At 34.6% G+C, this 19,642-nt stretch overlaps 1 protein-coding gene and 2 long non-coding RNA genes across 4 annotated transcripts; 2 read left to right on the top strand and 1 right to left on the bottom strand.

Moving 5' to 3' along the window:
- Positions 1–5,049: 5,049 nt before the first annotated feature.
- Positions 5,050–5,717, top strand: LOC129941264 (uncharacterized). The gene is made up of 3 exons (XR_008780839.1): positions 5,050–5,291; positions 5,343–5,398; positions 5,449–5,717. It is a non-coding gene; the product is annotated as an uncharacterized LOC129941264 (long non-coding RNA).
- Positions 5,718–5,736: 19 nt separating this feature from the next.
- Positions 5,737–6,821, top strand: LOC129941263 (uncharacterized). Of its 2 annotated transcripts, none has more exons than XR_008780838.1 (5): positions 5,737–5,784; positions 5,839–6,000; positions 6,057–6,317; positions 6,375–6,487; positions 6,551–6,821. It is a non-coding gene; the product is annotated as an uncharacterized LOC129941263 (long non-coding RNA). The 2 variants fall into 2 exon arrangements; XR_008780837.1 differs by having other exon boundaries at positions 6,395–6,487; positions 6,551–6,818.
- Positions 6,822–16,584: 9,763 nt separating this feature from the next.
- On the bottom strand, positions 16,585–18,858 carry LOC129940414 (uncharacterized). Its single transcript, XM_056048733.1, has 2 exons — positions 16,816–18,858; positions 16,585–16,750 (listed from the first exon to the last, which is right to left on the bottom strand). Exons 1-2 carry the CDS (start codon positions 18,772–18,774, stop codon positions 16,634–16,636), a joined length of 2,076 nt encoding a protein of 691 aa, XP_055904708.1. The 5' UTR covers positions 18,775–18,858; the 3' UTR covers positions 16,585–16,633.
- Positions 18,859–19,642: the final 784 nt, after the last annotated feature.

The following is a 19,642-nucleotide window of genomic DNA, read 5'->3' as shown; positions in this document are numbered from 1 at the left end:
AAGATTTGGCTGAAAATTGGTAGGGAGGTAGCTTAGAGCCAGGAGACGGACATAGAATACTTTTTATCGCGTTCGACAGCGTTCCCGTGTGACTTGACATGAAACGTCAGTCACTATAAAACGTGGTATAACAAAAAAGAATCAGACTTGGAATAACAAAACGCAAATGACAGCTATGTAATTGACGTAAAATGACAGCTATGTAATGACGTATGGATGACAATTTGATATTTGTAAGATATCAATATTAAAACTTTTTCTATTAAATAAATAATTAAGAAGTGGATTAAAGTGAAGTGAAGTTTAATTAAAAGTGAAGTGAAGTTTAATTAATAATGCCGCGACCAGCCTGAAGCTCTGGATCGTACACTTAGGAATTTTAGAACTGAGTAACGTCCGATGAGACGTGTTCTGATACTGTTTGCAGGTGTGCCAACAGGTATAAAATCGTCGTTTCTGTGGACTTCTGTCATTTGGGTGGTGATAGTAATGCAGCACAATTTTCAAGAACTCTTTTGGATATAGGAAATGGAAATATTTTAAATAATGATGGTGAAGTACTAATAGAACCAACATTTGCTACTAGCGTAACTAGACAAGATGAATTAAAAGCTAATGTTTACCCGTCGCCCAAATTTCAGAAAAAACGGATCAGTCATCCGTAACGCGAACGAGTGATTTAAGAACCTAAAAACGATTCTGTTCCAAGCATAAATCATAAAATTCTTTCAATGTTTGAAGCCCATCAACAAACTTATCTTTCTATTGATAATCTGACTTATCAAGATAATGCTATTGATATTCCAATCGAATTTTTGAATTCTTTGAATACATTAGAACTTCCTTGGCGTAAACTAGACTTAAAAATTGCGGCTCCAATAACACTTATGAGAAATTAAATGCACCGAAATTATGCAATGGTACTAGATTACGGATAGTAACTATGCAGGGGAAAGCGATTGAAGCTAAAATTCTTTCCGGTTCAGCCCAAGGCCAAAGCGTTTTCATTCCCAGGATACTGACGATTACTAACGAATGCCCTATAAAGCTTTGTTTTGCTATGTCTATCAATAAGGCATGGACACTGAGGGTTGCAGGCATTTATATCACAAATCCCTGTCTTACCCTGTTTTTTATGTTGCTTGCTCCCGTGTCAGCTCGGCAAAAAATCTGTTTGATTACAAAAAAGTATTTTAACCATAATAGAAATATGTATAGAGATACTTTATAAAAATTATTAAATAAAAAAAGGTACAATATAAGAAAATAGTAGTTTTTCATCCTAATTTTTTTATATAAAATAGTTGAATACGTCCCGGGTGAAGTCGGGTAAACAAGCTAGTTAATTTATAAAATTAATTTAAGATATAAAAATGATTTTGAAAATAGATATTTTCATAATTTGCATTGAACTCAAGGTTTACTCAAAACATCATATATGTACATATGTATGTAGAGTCAAACATTCTTATTCATATACCCGTGAATCGTCTACGTTTAATAAAATATAATATTAAAAAACAGGCGGCAGACGAATAAACATCGTTTTTTTGTGAATGCGTTCGCGTATTCACGTACGACACTGATAGACGGCGGACGGCATGGTCGCCTTATATTTCAGTCGTTTAGACGGCTGTTTTAAATCGTCCGTATCGAAAAACCCGTCTCCGTGAAAGCTTTAGTTAATTTCATCAGTTTACTATCAATGGCTCACGGATAAAAACCGTACGGATTTTAACCGTACGGACGAAACCGTCTCGTGTAAAAGAGGCCATACGCTTTCATATTATACGGTCACCGCAAAATGCCGGCGCCGCGCCGGACGGTGTAGCAACCGTCTACTACCACTACAGTATATGACAGCCGGTAAGCGCGATAAGCTTAGTGGCGTACTTGACGTAATGCATGTTTTCACATCATACGATCTTATTCGTGCGGCAGAGTTCGAACTAAAGCCGTGAAAAAGAATACTAAGCACAGGAACCCTGCATGTGTCGTGTTTTACAGCACGGTTAAAACCGTATAATGTGTAATTAGCCATATTGATCCGGTTTATGCCGCCCGGTTTTTTGCCGTACGGTCAAAACCGTGTAGTGTGAAACGAGCCTTAGTCCACATGATGCAGTTCGCTTAACCTATAGTATGTCTTCGCAGTAGTGCTTTTGTCCAGGTTCGTGCCCTTTAAATTTCCTCAAATTGTTAATATTTAGCTACTTTGCTATATCCACAATAGCGATAACAGTTCAACAGTTCAATGAATTATTTACGGTCATTAGTTTGTTGTAGTTGAAACCGATCTTCAAGCCAATAGAGGAAACCTTTGGCAGCAAGAAAGGTCCCAATCAACAATTTGAAGTTGAAATACGGTAAATAGACCGTCCATGAACCTGCGTTATATAACTCTATAAGTTACAAATTAGTTTCAATAACGTCCAAAAAACCTCACAATGACGTTCCAGTACCCTGTTTTGGTCAGTAGAATTAGAACGTTGGTTAGAATGAAGTTTGTAAAAACCCGGTTTGCTTATAACAATGTTATAGCTGCCGTTTAGATGAAGTTTGTAAAAAACCTTTATTTTGTTGTTTTTTGTTGATTTCCGGTTACTTCACAACCTCAACAAAACCTTTAATACAGGGTTTTTTACCAACCAATATTTAGTTGATTGACGGTTGATATCTTACTTTTTTTTGACGCCCGTTTGAATACAATTTAAAAAAAACCTGTTTTAAGACATTTTTACGGTTTTTTATAAACCATTTGAGACCGTTTCTAAAAGGTTCTAACAAAACCTGTAATAGCCCTATAGTAACTTTGTTACCGTTAATTTTCGGTTCTCAAAAAACTTGTTAATGCCTTAGGTTAGTTTGTGATGTTTGCAGTTTTTAAAAAACCTGAATAGAAATTTCCTAGGTTCGATTGAACACTAGTCGTTTTGACAATTATTCTCTCTTTATCTTATATCTATACTAGTGATAAAGAGATCAATTGTCAAAACGATTAACGTTCAATCGAACCTAGAAGATATCGGCCCAGGAATTCTGAAAATTGGAAAAAAAACATATTAAATCATTCTTTTTTATGCTTACGTGATCAGGACTTGAATCGTTGTCTAGGAGTAACTTTGTTCAAATTTTTCGCAGCTGGAAGCAAAATCCTTTTAAATAAAAAGATAAAATTTAAATGTATGGGGTTATTTATTTCTACCTATAATCTATAATGTAACTTAAAAACTAAAAACTTAAATACTAAAAACTTAAAACTATGTATGTAGTGTAGATATAAAAAAAAATAAGAATAAAATAAGAATTTATCTTAGTTTTTGTTTATAGTTGTTGTTGGTGGTGGAGATGGTGGTGGAGCTGTTGATGGTGATACTGATGCTGATGATGGTGATGATGGTGCAGCTGCCGATAATGATGATGAAGCTGATTTATTGCTTTAAATAAATAAAAAGCACACACAAACAATAAATATTATATTTAATTATTATTTACCGAGTGTTAAATACATAAAGAAAAATTATGGAATTGAAGGAACTAAAAACACATAAGTTACTTACAGTTGGAGCTTGCTCATGCGAAAAGGTGCATGTTTAATATAATTTTTAAAAAAATGTGGCACCCTCCACATCCGTAAAATTGGGGAATCGAACCCTCACCGCCTCCACAATGGCCGAAAAAATGGAATGGTTGTGGTGGAAACTTTTTTTATTGTATGTTCCATTCCAGGTGAACAGTGATAGCAGCTCATCCTTAAACAATAACTTTGCTATTGTTCTAAGTGTTTTGACAGCATTCACCCCCCCGAATGTAGACAACTTAAGAATCTAAAAAAAAAACGAAAACGAAAGAAAATGGAAAGCAAATCTTTTTGAAAAAAGGATTTAAAATTACATTGTTCATTATGATAAATGCATTAAATAAAACAGTTTATCTTACCAAATTTCTTTTAAATTGAAGGTCCTGCCTAAGCCTTTGCTCCATCTCATCCAGCTCCTGTGGTGTTGCGAGAGGCGACAATTCCTCCAGGAGGTGATCCGCCACAATTTCTCGGCCGACATTTTGGCAAATTTTCTCCACTATACAGGTGAGGGAGACTTCAGTTTTTGCCATAAACTGCTGCAGCAGTAACTTTATAGCTTCCACCTCACCTGCCAGTTTTCTAACTTCACTTAAAAGCTGGACCTGTATTTGTTCAGAAGCCCCTGGAGCAAAAACAGGAGATGCAGGAACTGAAAAAAGATGAAAATAAACTATAAATAAGGAATATTGAATAATTAACAGATTATTTTTGTTACCTTCAATTACACTCAAAATTTGAGGACGATCCATGATTTGACACGAGGGAGAGTGTGTGCATGAAACATCGGCTTCTAGGGTGTCATCGGAGGGGAGGAAAGATTGATTTCCTGGTAAATTAAATGTAAAATAAGCTGACATTCTAGAACAAATAGTACAATAATAACAATAATAGAGTCTGCTAGCATCGTCCACATTAAATTATTATACTCCGCAAACAAGGAGGAACGTTTGTCGACTTGCTCCGTGTTTTCATCGGAAGACAGACACTCGGCTTCTTTTTCCTTCCTCATGGCCTGTTCCCAAGAATCTTTAAATAAAGAAATAAAACATTAAAGAAAGAAATACTTTGGTATTGCATTATTTGAAGTTCCAGTCATTTAACTTCTCTTTCGATTGCAATATTAAAAAGTTCTTACCAATATCATCGAAAATTATTCCACAGGCCATTTTTTGCCATTGTGGTTGCGGGTCCGTACAATTTTTCCGGCCAAGGACAGATTCTTTCCGAGTTGGAGGCCATAACAATGTGCACCCATCATGCACCCAGCTGTAACGAGCTTCGCCCCATCCTCAATTGTTTCAACAACATAAAACATCGTTTTAGCAATGAACTAAAGGAAACATAACTAATTCGTTGCCTTGTAGAGTTATTTTAAAAAGTTTAAAATAATAAAATTTAAAGCGCACGCGCGTCACCAACAACTCCGGTCCACCAAAGATAAAAGAAGACTGAACTCATAGAGGAAATATATTATCTAGAGTCCCGACCGGTACCCGTCCTACCTGAAACACCCTCAAATTTTATTCGAGGTGAACTCTCTCAAATTCGAGGTAAACTCTCTCAAATTCGCTATCGGTGAATACATGTGAGTGGAGAAAAAAAAGCAAAATGGGGGATTGGGCTTAAAAGAAACTTATGGAATTTTTGTGACCTGTCAAAAATGACAATCAATTTTGCAAAACAAAACAATAGGTTTCGGATTTTAAGAGTAAGTTTTTGTTAATTGTTTTGATTTTTAATATTATTTGATATTTTTCAGACCAAAATTCTTTATGATGAAGAGGGTATATACAAGTTTACTTCATTGAATAAAAAGTAAGTCAAATTGCAGTGAAGGAGGTGCAACAATAATCAATTTTTTATAGTCTATCTTTTCATTTTAGATAGTGCGAATAACATACTCTCATACAGGAAGCAATTTCCCTAAGAAATCTGTAAGTCCAAGCACACAAAGGGCTGATTTGCCGGAAGTTTTTTTGTATATTATATTTCTCTTAGCAAAATACTTCTCAAGGGCCATAGCTGCCGCAGGCGTTGACGGTGGAGGTGTCACCATCTCTACCAATAGTCAAACGCATTCAATGCAACAAAACCATCAGCAACAACACTACCAAGTCAATGATGCAAGTTTAAGTTTTGCCATTCAAAACTTAATACAATCGAAACAAGACTCCAAAATCGCATAAATTCCAACCTTGACTGTAAGTGAATTAAAATATTAAATCTAAAACGAATACAATCATTTTGCTCTTAAGGATCGCACTGGCTTAACGGTGGCAATCATTCGGAGGCAAATGACCTGGCCCGACAAGAATCCCCAAGAAACCAAACAGATTCAGATCAGTCTCTCGACAGCTACTGATGATGTCGGCGAGTTGAATCCATCGATTTTCACACAGAAAATCAACATCAAAAAAGTAAGTCAACTTCCATTTCAGATATCCTTATATAATGAAAATTAACTTCTTTATAGTCACGACAATTCAGCAGCGTCATGGTCAACCTGCCGATCAACCATTCACAGTGAACAACCTCTATTCGTAGCGGAAGCGATCTCTGCGTTGTCGACAATGCGATCACAATGCGCGGACATCAGTGTAAATGCGAGGCAGCGGCTACTGCTGTAGACGAAGCTGACACCGCCTACATAGAAGAGGTGATACGAATGCCGCTTTATAAGGAACTTGTAGCGACAATATAGTACCTCCTAAATGATGGGAGTCGGAAATCATTGGTAAGCCTTCTTAAAAAATGAACTATAAATAAATTAAATACAAAATAATCTGAGCAGTTTTGTATGTACTATTTTAGAATTCCCTGAGTCAACTTTGATTCGAGATTTCCTTATATAATGAAAATTAATTTTTTTATATAGAAGGCTTATGATGGCAAGACAACTACAAAGTAAGCTTCACATAAACCACAAACTTTAAAAGCACTACCTAATTGATGTGTTTTTTTTTTCAGCAACAAATCGAAGCGGTATTGCAACAAATCCTGAAGTGAAGATGATTATAGTCGACGACATGCTTTCAATCGCATCCTTAATAATCAAGGTTCGCGGCGCAGCTAGTTTTTAAATACATTTGTAATTATTTTTCAAAATTGTATGTAATTTAGTATAATTTAATTTTGTTTTAAATTCAACGCTAATAATGTATTTGCACTTAAAAAACAATATCTGTCTGTTAAAATGTAACTTCTTGTTTTTGAATAAATAAAAAAGATATTAAATGTACTTTTTTCAAAGAAAAATGCTTCTTTCTGGTTTTCCCAAATTTGATCCGCTCAGGTCAATTATCAAAGCGGATTATTCCTTTTTTTATTCTCATAAGTCTCTATTTGACTTTACCTGAAGTTTTGAAAAAAACTAGATTGTAATTTTTGTGTGGACATAAATAATAAATACTTCGTTTAATTTTTTATGCTGATTACGAAACCCAACTCCGATTTTACTTTATATTAGGTATAATATTTATTTTTGTATTTTTTCAATATATTACATGAATTTGATGTAATAATCTTAAGACTACAAATTCGTTATAGGAAATAGTAAAATATTGTAAAGGAAGAAAATATTGAAGGCATATATTATAGATTTTGATAATCATAAAACATTTGTTTTGAAAAAAAAACTATTTTATAAAATTGATAGCTTCGAAAAGCCCTTTATGTATGTATATAATAGCTTTCTAATTACAAACAGGATAATATCTCAAGAGCCTAAATTGATAGATTAGATTTAAATTAGAAAAAGAGAAAATTAAGATAGTTCTAATTTTATTATTTATAAACACATCCTCACCAAATACATCACAGAGTTGCAAAAAAAAATGTAAAAGAAGATATTCAAATGTGAATTTCTGCTAAAATAACGAAACAGATCAATTGGCGAATCCTCGGTGGTAGGTACTGTCTTGAAAAACTGACTGTAGATTAAATTAACTATTGTTCACATGATGAGGAAGGACTTGCATACACTGCGATCTTTCGCCTATCCGTAGCTGGCTGAGAGAAGTGCTTTGCATTGTAACATTACGTGAATGTGCTACACACGCTGCAATTGATTCAACTTGTATTTGGCTTGGCTATGAATGCCCACCAAGTAAAGAGAATCCTCAACTTTATAGCAACTCTCGAGTTCTCGACTTGTATAGCTAAGCGAAGCTTTCAGTCTTCTGCGACATTGATCCCTTCGCTGTAATCGGCCTTTCTCATTCCTACAGGGTTACAAATGAGGATATAAGCCATCAGAATAGAGCGATTTGATTGCCAGGAACAAAGTCTTGTAGAGAAGTGTAATTTTAACTAAAAAACAAAACAAAAAAATATTCATATAATTTGAGTCTAAAATTAATATGAACACATTTACCTTCAATTTGTACATATTCACTCCAGAATAAATATGTCGACGTTGCTGGCTTCCTACTCGGGGCTTCCACTTTTCTTGTTGCAACGTTATCCTTGGTTTCTTTTTTATCTGAGGATTAAATTAAATTCATTATATATTTTTATTTCAATAAATTAATATTTTTGTTTTACCTTCATTTGCATTATTGATACCTACTGAATTTTGTTTTGTTTACATTTTCGTAGAATTGTCAAAATACTCACCTCCCTGTTAATCTGTCAAAACTTGACATAACTCAAATTGGGCCACGTTAGCATTACAGTTCTAGGGCGCGCTTATACTTTCAGCACGATTTTTTCTGTTTTTAGCGAAATTTTTCATAAAAACCATAAAATTTGTGTGCCAAAAGCATTTGAATATTATTTTTAGCACAGTTTTCACTAAAAAGAAGTTGTAAAATTCATTTTTCTAAAAATATTGCATTCATTTTTCAATTTTTGAATTCAACGGATTTCTTTTTTGAACGTCTGAGTTCACCTCATATTGTTTTCCCCCTAATTGTGCAAACTTCACCAAAAGCCCATAACAACTACATAGAATCTGGATTTTCCCATAAGAAATGCACGGGAGAACTAACACATGCTTATGCTAACGGGCAAAATTCATTCAATTTAGTTTGTAGGCCGAAAGAGAGCAAACCCATTAAGTCGGGACTCTAGATAATATATTTCCTCTATGACTGAACTGATGAACAGAAATATTTGAGAAATCCGATATGTGAACGAGAGAGAGAGAGAGAGATTTTACAGCCAATATGAGAGTGTGCGTGTGCATCTGGGGTTTGAGTTTAGTTCAATCGCAGTTAAAATAATGTGTTCAGTTGTGGGCTGGTAAAATTATCGATATTGTAAAACTAAGGTTCCTATGTGGTTAGTAGTCAACCAAAAAGTAACCAGTCTGGGTTAAAACATCATAATTTAAAAACTTATTCCACACTTGTGTTTGGATTTAGTTGAATTTCAACCAAAAACTAATATTCTGGGTTAAAAAAACGTAATTGAAGTACTTATTACAAACTTTTTTGTCTGATTTGGGTTGATTTCCAACCAGAAACTAATACTTACCGTTAAGAAAGAAAAAAACAAAAAATACCAATAGTTTTCAAATTCAAATTATATTTAAAACAAAAATAATAAATATATAGCTTTTCTGGATTGAAAACTCCGTAATTTAGGGGCCAGTTATAAGTATCATTGAAAAGCATAATTGGAAATGTTTAAATCGTTTTTTTTAGTATGTTTTCTTTTAGCTAGAAAAGAAAATGATGCAAAAAACACGTTTTTAACTCAAAATTAACGAAAAAAAAACCATTAAAAAAAAGTGTAAAGTATAATTTTTCGAAACAATAACATTTTAAATATTTTTTTTTATGAAATTAGTTGTTTTTATTGATTCCTAATCAAAAACTGAAAACCGGATGGTTCTATGTCTTATAGTTTTTGAGAAAATTGAAAATTACTTTTCTATGAGAAATTTATTTTTCAAGTACAGTTGCTTGAAATTTATGCTACGACATCCAATGTTTTTTAAATATACATTTACGTGGCCTGAAGATACATATTTAAAATTTTAAGAAATTAAAATGTAATTCATTACAAGAAATTCACATTACAGCATACCTCAATACATATTTCGACTATTTTTACGCCATTATGCTGGGTACTACCCTACATAAATACCAAAAAAATACATTTCTCATAGAAAATTAATTTTCAATTTTCTCAAAAACTATAAGACAAAGAACCATCCCGGTTCAGTTTTTCATTAGGATTCAATAAAAGCAACTAATTTCATAAAAAAAATATTTAAAATGTTATTGTTTCGAAAAATTATACTTTAAACTTTTAATGGTTTTTTTTCGTTAATTTTGAGTTAAAAACGTGTTTTTTTGAAAACTATACATAAATTACTTTTGATTTAAAAAGTGGCTAATAGAACAAAGTATTGGCTTTAAAAAAAAGTATCAAACTTGATTGCAGGTTCTACTGTTATTTTTTAATCATTTTTTCCAATTTCATACAATTTTCATTAAAACGCTCCTCCCGCCCAAACGGGACAAGATAGACCCCCCCTCCCATTGTAAAAAAAAGCTTGTTTTTGACCCCTCTACCAAAAACCATTATCAAATTTCAGAGTCCCAGTTATTGTACTCTCCCCAATTGAACAATTTTGTTTGACAAAAAAAGGTCGAAAAAACAATATTCTGGTTTAAAAATAGAGTAAACAAAGTACTTAGTTGAAACTATTGCCTGAATTCAGTTCATTTTAAATCAAAAATTAAATTCTGTTTGAAAAAAAAACAATGCTTACAAAAGTTGGTTAATTTTAAGCCTATAAATAACGCTTTGATGAAGAGTTTGTTTTTCTTTTGAAGAGTTATTTAATGACCTGTTTAAAAACTGTGTCTGAATTTGGTCGATTTATAACTAATAAAGGCAACGATAATAAAAGATAGCTATTTTGAAATTTATTCTTACGCTTGGTGTTATATCTGGTTTATTTCGAACTAATAAATAAAAATCAGAGTTGAAAAAGTGGTATTCTAAAACTAATTTCAAATTGTCGCTAGAAATGAGAGGAAAAATCACTCTTATTAAATGTAGATTTATAATTGGTTGGCCTTAAACCAAAAAAAAAAATAAGAACAGTTAGGAAATAGTAAACAAAATTCTATAATTTAACCTTAAAGTTATAAAATGCAAATTCACTAACGGAAATTTAATTTAAGTTCTAATAGGGTGAAAACGTTACCCCAGGTAAACTTCAAAGTTAGAATGATGTAATAACTTTTCCCAGGTGAAACTAGAATTATAATTAAGCTTTATTTTAGACCATAAGTAAACTTAGAGTGTTGAAATAACTTAATTAACACCATATAACAACCAGAGATTTTGAAGGTTTATTTTTGACCCACAGTAAAGTTATACCCGGCGGTTCAAATTGTTGCTTGGGGTATGTCGTAATGTACGCCTGCAATGAACCCGATGTCTTTCGCATAGAAGTGAATCTCTTCGTCTGCTAAACATTAGTAATTAGACCTGAATAGATACATTTTCTAATTAGGGCATGAAAAAATATTGAACCAATTAGGAAAACATTATAACAGATATCATGTTCATAGTTTGAAATACCACGAGACAAAGAAATTGAACTTCGAAGTCTTTAATTATTTCTTCCTGTCGATTATTATTAAATGAAATTACATAACATGCTATTTTTAATAAAAATCTTTCATAATTCATTTTTTGGCATTCTGTATCATGGCAAAGAGATCGGAATCAAAAAAACGTAGCCTTGGTTTTTAGGCCTATTGTAAGATTTTCAGCAAACCAAATCATTAACAAACTTAAGTCCCAGTTCATATCAGCTATAAGATAGTGGTTGCTATTTGCACTTAACCTATAACCCACATCGTCAGCAAAAGCAGTCAATTCACCCTTGAAAAAGAACCTAACGAATGAATTTATGTAAATCAAAAAGATAATTGGTCCTAGAACAGATTCCTGTTTTTTTTCTATGATGTAAACCAATTTAAAATTGACCTTGAATCCCTGCATTCTCAATTTTAGTTAGCTGTATTTTGTAATATCAAAGGAATTTGAAATATCAATAAATAAAGCAGCTGTAGATTTTGTTTTGTCCAAGCTTGCAAATATATGAGAGCAGAAACGCAATAATGCATCCTCAGTAGATCTTTCACTTTGGAAACTAAATTGAAAATCACTTAGAAACTTTGTTATATTCAATAAACTTATTACTCTGTTTTTCAGGGGGGTTTTCAAATACCTTATCTAAAGATGGTAAAAGAATAATCGGCATATATTAAGATAAATTACTTGTAGCACCTTTTTTGAAAAGAGGTAGGTACAACATTAGAACATTTAAGGGCAACAATCTTATAAGATCCTCCGCTAAAATTGACCAAATTATGATAATAGCAAATACTAGTTCTCAAGAACACCATAGATTAACAAACTGTTCTTCGGTACTTGTCGTAGAAACAATTTATTTATTTATTATCTACGGATGTTATATCTAACAGATTATTATGAGTAATATAATTAAATATGTATAAATACAATATACATATGTACATATAAATAAATGCCTATCTTAAAGATAATGTACAATATTTTGTAAATTAATTTAAAATTCAAATCTGTTTGTTGAGAGATCAAGTTAATTACATAAAGAATTGAAAAGTTTATTACACCTAGAACCATAATTGTATCTCTGTTTTGATTTATTAAGAAAATGACGTAGCCGCAATTCTCTCTCCGGAATATAGATCTCAAAGTAAGTAAGAATCGGTGGACAGTTAATACGATAAGAAAATACATCATGCACAAACAACAAACACTGAATAGACCGTCTTTTTTCTAATGAATCAAGTCCAATTAAGGCACATCTAGATACATATGTACATATGATGAAGTGTCAATCCTCTATTTTAACTGCCTAACTACAAATCTTGTAAAATCCTTTTGCACTCTTTCAATACGTATTATCCTAATACGAGTAGAAGTAGAAGAAGAAAATGAACAATACTCAAGAACTGGAAGAACTAAAGACATGTAAACAGATTTTAAAGCGTAACAGTTTTGCTTAACGAAACCAAGCATTGAATTAGCCCTGGCTAAATATAGTCCACATGTAACGAAAACAACAACTTGGAATCGAAAATGACATCAAGATTACGAATCTAAGATTTGCGATCAAGAATCTGATTGAAAATTTGGTAGTTGTTTATCATTGGAACCAAAGTTCGATGTGCAGTAAAAACCTTACATTTTTGCATATTCAAAGGAAGAATATTTCTTTCACACCAAACGGATAAAATATATAAATCATTTTAAAGATTTTGATGATCAATTCTATTTTTTATGCAAAGATATATTTTAATAGAAAAGCAAAAAAGTTTTCTGTCAATTTCAGAATTTGATTTTCTGATTTTTTTAAAAGCTTTGTTTTAAACATTTTTTAATCTTACCAAACGTTTATGTTTGACAAATCTTCCAAGAGTAATTCTTGTCATGAAAAGTGCTTTCTCAACTTTGCCGTTCGGATTCGGCTTAAAATTGTAGGTCCCTTCCATCCCTGACAACAGTACTCGCACACAGGAATGGTTGAGAGTTGTCAGTCACTAGGCCCTAGTTCTCAAACGGACTGTTGCGCACATCCAATTTAATTTAATTTTAAACGTTTATTGGACAAAGGACTTTTAGATGATATCCAAGACTTTTTTTGCAATATGCAGATTTAAACCGATTGAAAAAATATTAACAAATTTGTTATACACACATTGTAAAGATAAATTGGCAAGAGAATGCGTCCAGTCAGTTGATGCAATGTAATTATTGAGTGCAATGAAATTAACTTGTTAGAATCAAAAAAATTCATCATTAGATACGTGTAGAAGCAACGTGTTTTTTTTACACAGTTTTCGAATTTTAAAATAGAGCATATTTCAACATGTTCAATTTGTAGACATGTAGATTCAAGAGGACACAAGCGTCCACAGGTTTTTCTCAAAACCCACCTCTGTCTATCAACATCGGGTGCCTAGTACCTCAACTGGAGATTGGGTTCCAACCCCAGTGGAAAGTTGTTGGGGACAGCAAACGAGAGAGGGGGAAGAGGTGTTTCCACTAAGGCACCTCTCCTTATCCAGATGGCAGGGGAGGGATTCCCGAGATGGAATCAACGGTGGCGTCTACAGTTCCAGTAAAGTTGAACTACTTAGTGAACACTTTACAGGACGTCTGCGATTTATTCGGAGCCCAGGCCTATAAGGAGTGGTTTTATCCGGCTCCTCGTCCTTCGAATTATATTAAGGATCGAACCCTCCAGGTTGAGGGTTGTGCCGTCGTTGTGCACTTAAAAGCTTCGGGTACGGATTTATTTACTGTTGACAACCTATACGCAAACTAATTAAGGACAATGAACTTCGGTTATGCACGTGGAATGTTAGGTCCCTTAACAGACCACGTGCGGACGAAGAATTAGCGGATGCCCTAGACTGCTATAAAGCAGGCATTACCGCCATCCATGAAATACGATGCGATGGGCCGATCAAAAGAAAGATAGGCCCACAGAAGAAAAAGATGACAACACCAAATATATCTTCTTCGAGCTCTTAGACAAAACATATGAACAGGGTACTAGCTACGATATTAAAACTGTCATTGGCGATTTTAATGCCAAGCTTGGAAGGGAATACATCTTTGGTGGAATAATCGTTAAAAACATCCTGCACAAAAACATTTCCTACAACGGATTCAGGCTCATAGATTTTGCTGCGGGGCGATGCGTCATGGTAGCCATTACGCGTTTTCAACACCTGAACATCCACCAACGGAACTTGGAGTTCTCCAGATCAATCTTCCGTCAACCAGATTGACCATATTGCTTACTTTTATACCCAGACCCAAGGCAAAACAGGGAGGTGCTGGGAGAAGGTACAACGTTGAACGGCTACAATCGCAAGAGATTGCCAAATCCTTTTCCGACCGAGTTACAAGTAACCTCTCTCGAAGTTCTCTGCCGCCAACACAATGTATCAAAAACCAGTGGCAATAATGCCAAGATGCAATCAGAGAAGCCGACTCTGATGTGCTTGGTTTCAAGCAGCCACCAACAAAGAACCCCTGGTTTGATAATTAATTTCGGGAGGCAAATGCAGCTAAACAATAGGCACGCAAAGCGGCGCTGCATAAAAGGACGAGAGCTGCTCTAGAGCTCTATGAGCAGAAGAGGCGAGAAGAACACCGAATTCTCAGAAGGAAAAAGAGAAGCGTGCGGTCGAAGATGTTGACAGTTTTAAAAGCTGGAATGAAATTCGAAAGTTTTATGAACAGGTGAAACGAAATTCACAGGTACATGAACCAAGAACCAAATTCTGCAAAGCCGAAAGTGGAAACATCATAGTGGAACCGCAGTCAATGCTGAGGACATGAAAGGACCACTTCTGCAGACTGTATAACGGCGACGACGAACCGAATTCCGATGTCAGGCAGGATGATCCATTCAACATAGACGACGAAATCACGTCCTTCCGACTTAGACGAAGTAAAGATTTGACATATCTAAGCTGAAGTCTAATAAAGCCGCTGGAGCGGATGGCTTGAATGCAGAGCTCTTTAAAGCAGATGGAAATAAGTTGGTTAACAGCATGGACCATCTTAACTGTAAGATATGGCCGGAAGAAAGCATGCCCGATGAATGTAACCTCTAAACTGTACCAACTATAGAGGAATCAGTCTACTTAACATCGCTTACAAAAACTTCTCTGCAGTAATATGTGAACGTCTAAAGCCGATCGTTAATAAACTGATAGGTCGATCAAATATTCACATTACAGTAGATCCTGGCAAAAAGCCAAGAACACAAAATCGACACCCACCATCTTTTCATCGATTTCAATGCCGCATATGACAGCATCTACAGGGACGAGATGTACAGAGCCATGTCTAGTTTTAGCATCCCTTCCAAACTCGTCCGTTTGTGCAGGATGACCATAGATAATTCACGCTGCTCCTTAAAGGTTGGAAACAACTTAACAGAACCTTTGGATGTCAAAAAAGGTTTTAGACAAGGTGATGCGCTGTCATGTGATTTTTTTAACATCGTGCTTGAAAGAATAGTGCAGAGCTCACATGTCAACACTAGAGGCACTATCTTTCAAAAGTCTGTCCAATTACTAGCATATGCTGACGACATTGACATAATCGGAAGAACTCAGCGTGATGTGAATGGGGCTTTTGTGAGTATTGAGGTAGAGGCTGCAAAAATGGGTTTAACGGTTAATGAGGGCAAAACAAAGTACACGCTGTATATCGTCAAGAAAGGACCTACAACACCGACGTCTTTGCCAAAACTTCGCCATCGACAGACGTAACTTTGAGATAGTTAAGGACTTCGTCTACCTAGGCTCCGCAGTAAACGCAGAAAACAACACCAGCGCTGAGATCAACCGCAGAATAACTTGCTAACCGCTGTTTCTTTGGGCTAAGCGTAGTTGAGAAAGACAGCGGATCAGGTGGAGCGCACAAGTGGAAAGTAACCTCATTTAACTTGGAGCGCGAAACTCGAGACATCTAGCTAGATGGAGAAGTTTGTTGGGTGGGGCCCTAGTTCACAGAGGACTGTAGCGCCACCTTAAGTAAGTAAGTTATCTAAAGATGGTAAAAGAAAAATCGGCTTATAGTAAGATAAATCACTTGTAACACCTTTTTTGAAAAAAGGTACAACATTAGAACATTTAAGCGCAACAATCTTATAAGATCCTCCGCTAAAATTGACCATATTATGATAATAGAAATTACTAATTCTCAAGAACACCATAGATTAACAGTTTAGTTTCTTTTTTTAGGGGCAGAAATATTTCGGTACTTGTCGTAGAAACGATTTAAAGTAAAAAGCTGTTCAACTAAAATAAGCGCAGACCCTCTTAAAAGTTTAATTACGTGTCAATCTCATTTCTCATATCGATCAGAGAGCTTAGTGGTTTAATAGTGAGTTCACATCATTGATAGTTTAAAATTGATAAAACCCAAATATTGTTGTTTAACTTAATTTTACTTTATATGTATTTCCACAGTGATGTACAATTTCTTCCTAAAACAATATTTAATATAATCTCAAAATCTCCACACAAATTCCTTCCTTAGTTTTTCATAAATTCCCTTTAGATTTTCCAGATGCGACTCTCCACCGGTCATTTCTCCATATTTCTTTTCAATTTGGCATTGTATTTCCTGAAAAGAAAAGAATTACAAAATTCCAGACAACTATTTTCAGTTATCCTTTGCATCTCTCTTACCAGTAAATTCCTTTTCAGCTCATCATAGTTATCAGTGGTTTGTTTACAATTCTCCCAAAGATACTTTGCCAAACAATTTTTTGCATAATAAATCGCTACCGGATTTGAACTCTCTGCACTTATTGTGTTTGTGGGTTCGCAAAAGAATAACCCAACTTTCGCTCCAAGAAAGAAAACATTCTCAACGAGAATTTCATCCTCTAGATTCTCACTGGTCTTGGGTTTTGGTAAATTGAAAGCTTCATAAACATGTCTCACGTGAAGCTGAGGGCTGGAAACTTTGAAAGTAAAAGTTGTGCCAGTTGATTGTGGTTGATTCATTGAGAATTGTCGCAATCCCTGATTCAGAGAAAACAATTTTCTCACATCGATTTCTGCAATCTTCACCGGGATGTTAATGCAAACGAAATCCTGCTCAATATTGACATAAGTGAGCAATTGAATTTCGAACTCAGGAATAAGTTCGTCCTGGCTTCGCTGGATTGGAATGAGGACACTGAACTTTTGTTGAAGTAATTCTGGAGTTATGCTCAGGAGGCGGCTGTGAGTTCCGTGAGAGATCATCAAGTTCCAAACACTAGATTTGAAGATTTCATGAGGGATTATTTTCATAGAAACCACGCCGAAGTAAGTGAATGGAGGTATTCCATTGTCCCCAGGATATATAAGCATTTCCTTGGTGTCAGGAATATGTTGGCAGAAGGAAATGTTTGCCGAGATTAAGTCAGAGTAAATGGAACTCTTTCGGCAAACTGCGATTAGCTCTTGTTTCTTGTATTCCTCCTCTATCAATTTTTCGATCTTCTCTGGCAAAGTGGTGATTTCTTGGAGTAGATTTGTCTTTGTCTTCATTTGCTGAACTTTTTCATTAGTTAATTCGAAGATATCTAAATCATTTTTGTCTTCTTCCTCTTCCAGCTGTTGTTCGGCATCAAAAGTCAGATGATAGAATATGTTGTTGTTGCTCAAACACACAAGGTTGGCAGCTTCTTCGACATAAGTGACTGCTACCATTCCTGGAGCGTCTATGGATTGCTCCACCACATGGCAGGTGTGCTGAATTGTGTCGTAGATAAATTCAACGCGGGAAACCTTTTCTTCGTCGGTGAAGTAGAGAACTTCTCCGGCGAAAGCGTGATGCACAATTTCACTACCATTAATATAAGTGTACTTGTCGAGAACCCATGCAATCCTTGACAAATACCATACCTCAATAATACCACAATTCAGAAAAACTAAAAGCATGTTAGATTCTTCCAGGAACTTTACCAATTCGATGGGTGAAATCTGAGGAGCAAGAGTTTTTATTTCGTAATCTTCTTCGCTTTTTGGCAGAAGAGCAAACAATTGATTACCCATACTGAAAATATGCACCTCGTCTACTTGCAAGTCAACTTCTCGCACCAGAAGTTCTATGAACTTACGATTTGATTCACAAATTGCAATCGAAGTGAGACTAAACTTCTCATCACTCCAATCCGAGTCAAAGAGATTCTTTTCGTCGAATGTGAGGTCAAATGATCTTACACACTCCTGGACAGTCTTGCCCACATTTGGGACATCTTGGTACGTCTCAAGATTGATTCGATTGTCCTCGAAAATTCGAATAAGACTGAATCCCGCCAAAGACCTACTTATGCAACGGACTCCTTTCTTCAACCATGGAATCCGATGAATTGACTTTATGGATGAAAAATAGCATACCTCACCACTTTGCAGCAGAACCAATGTGTTTACTTCAAGGATTATTATATTTATGATTTCTTCAGCAATATCGATTATGAATTTATTACAACGACTCGTATTGTCGGCAGTTTTTTTGAATATGAAATTCATCAAATAATTTTCATTCCATGTTACAAAGACGGTTTTGTTGCCTGTGGTGTGATTGATTAGGCCCAAGGGATAGAATAGTGTGTCTTCGATAGACCAAGTTTCATTCGATTGAGTTAAATTCATTTTATTTACTTGTTCTTATTCATAATTTGCTTTATTTCTGAATATGTTTTTTTAAAAAATGGTTTTGTTTACAAATTCTTGTACAACGACCTGTTGGTTTTTTGTTTGATTCAAATTGAAATGTCAAAATAAACTCAGCGAAAAGGAGTGAAGAGCAGCACTACCAGATTCAAATTATTCCGGATATAATTGTAGTAGATTATTATAGGAAATTAATTCTATTTGGTTTATACACATTATTCAGATCAATGGCAATGGATTCGGAGTGGTTTTTTAACGTTATTTGTTTTGAAAATACTTCAAATTGGAGAACGATCATGTGATTTATATGGCCCATTGTGACAATCTCTTTTAGAAATAACAAAAAAGAGACTACTTTTCTTGCAAAATTGCAATTCGTTCGCTGGTGTATCTTTTGTGGAATCGTTGTCTGCATCAGTTTTTTATTTCAATCACACCATCATTCTGAAAATGTAACAAACAATGACAAGCTGTGGATGAAGAGGGTTCCTGAAAGTCATACCTGGATTTTTGCGTCCAAAATTTAGCAATACTGCTTAAAACATTGTCTCCGAGGTGAAAATGGACCTCATTATGGAAGATAATTATTTGATGAATTTGAGGGATGCAATCACCTAAAATGTTTTTGATGCCAGACCAGCTTGTACTCTTGTCTTAACTGAAATTTAAAGGCCTTAAGGCCAACAAAAGACTGTATCCAAAATACAGTACCATGTTGTTTTTGAAGTGCCCAATACTGTCAAATTTTTGTAAGCAATGTTTTTATTTTTGTTTCACTAGCTTAGCGTAGTTCTGTGTCAAATATCATATACATATTTTATCAAAAGAGAAAACTAGGCAAATAGAG

This window comes from Eupeodes corollae, chromosome 1 (assembly GCF_945859685.1).
Source record: "Eupeodes corollae chromosome 1, idEupCoro1.1, whole genome shotgun sequence".
NCBI lineage: Eukaryota > Metazoa > Arthropoda > Insecta > Diptera > Syrphidae > Eupeodes > Eupeodes corollae.
This window is presented reverse-complemented; position numbering and strand designations above follow the sequence as displayed.

Excerpts from the sequence above, each read along its gene's own strand:
- LOC129940414 (XM_056048733.1), bottom strand. The coding sequence starts at position 18,774 with ATGAATTTAACTCAATCGAATGAAACTTGGTCTATCGAAGACACACTA. Across the intron at positions 16,751-16,815 it reads AGCTGAAAAGGAATTTACTG|GAAATACAATGCCAAATTGA; the intron begins GTAAGAGAGATG and ends TTTTCTTTTCAG.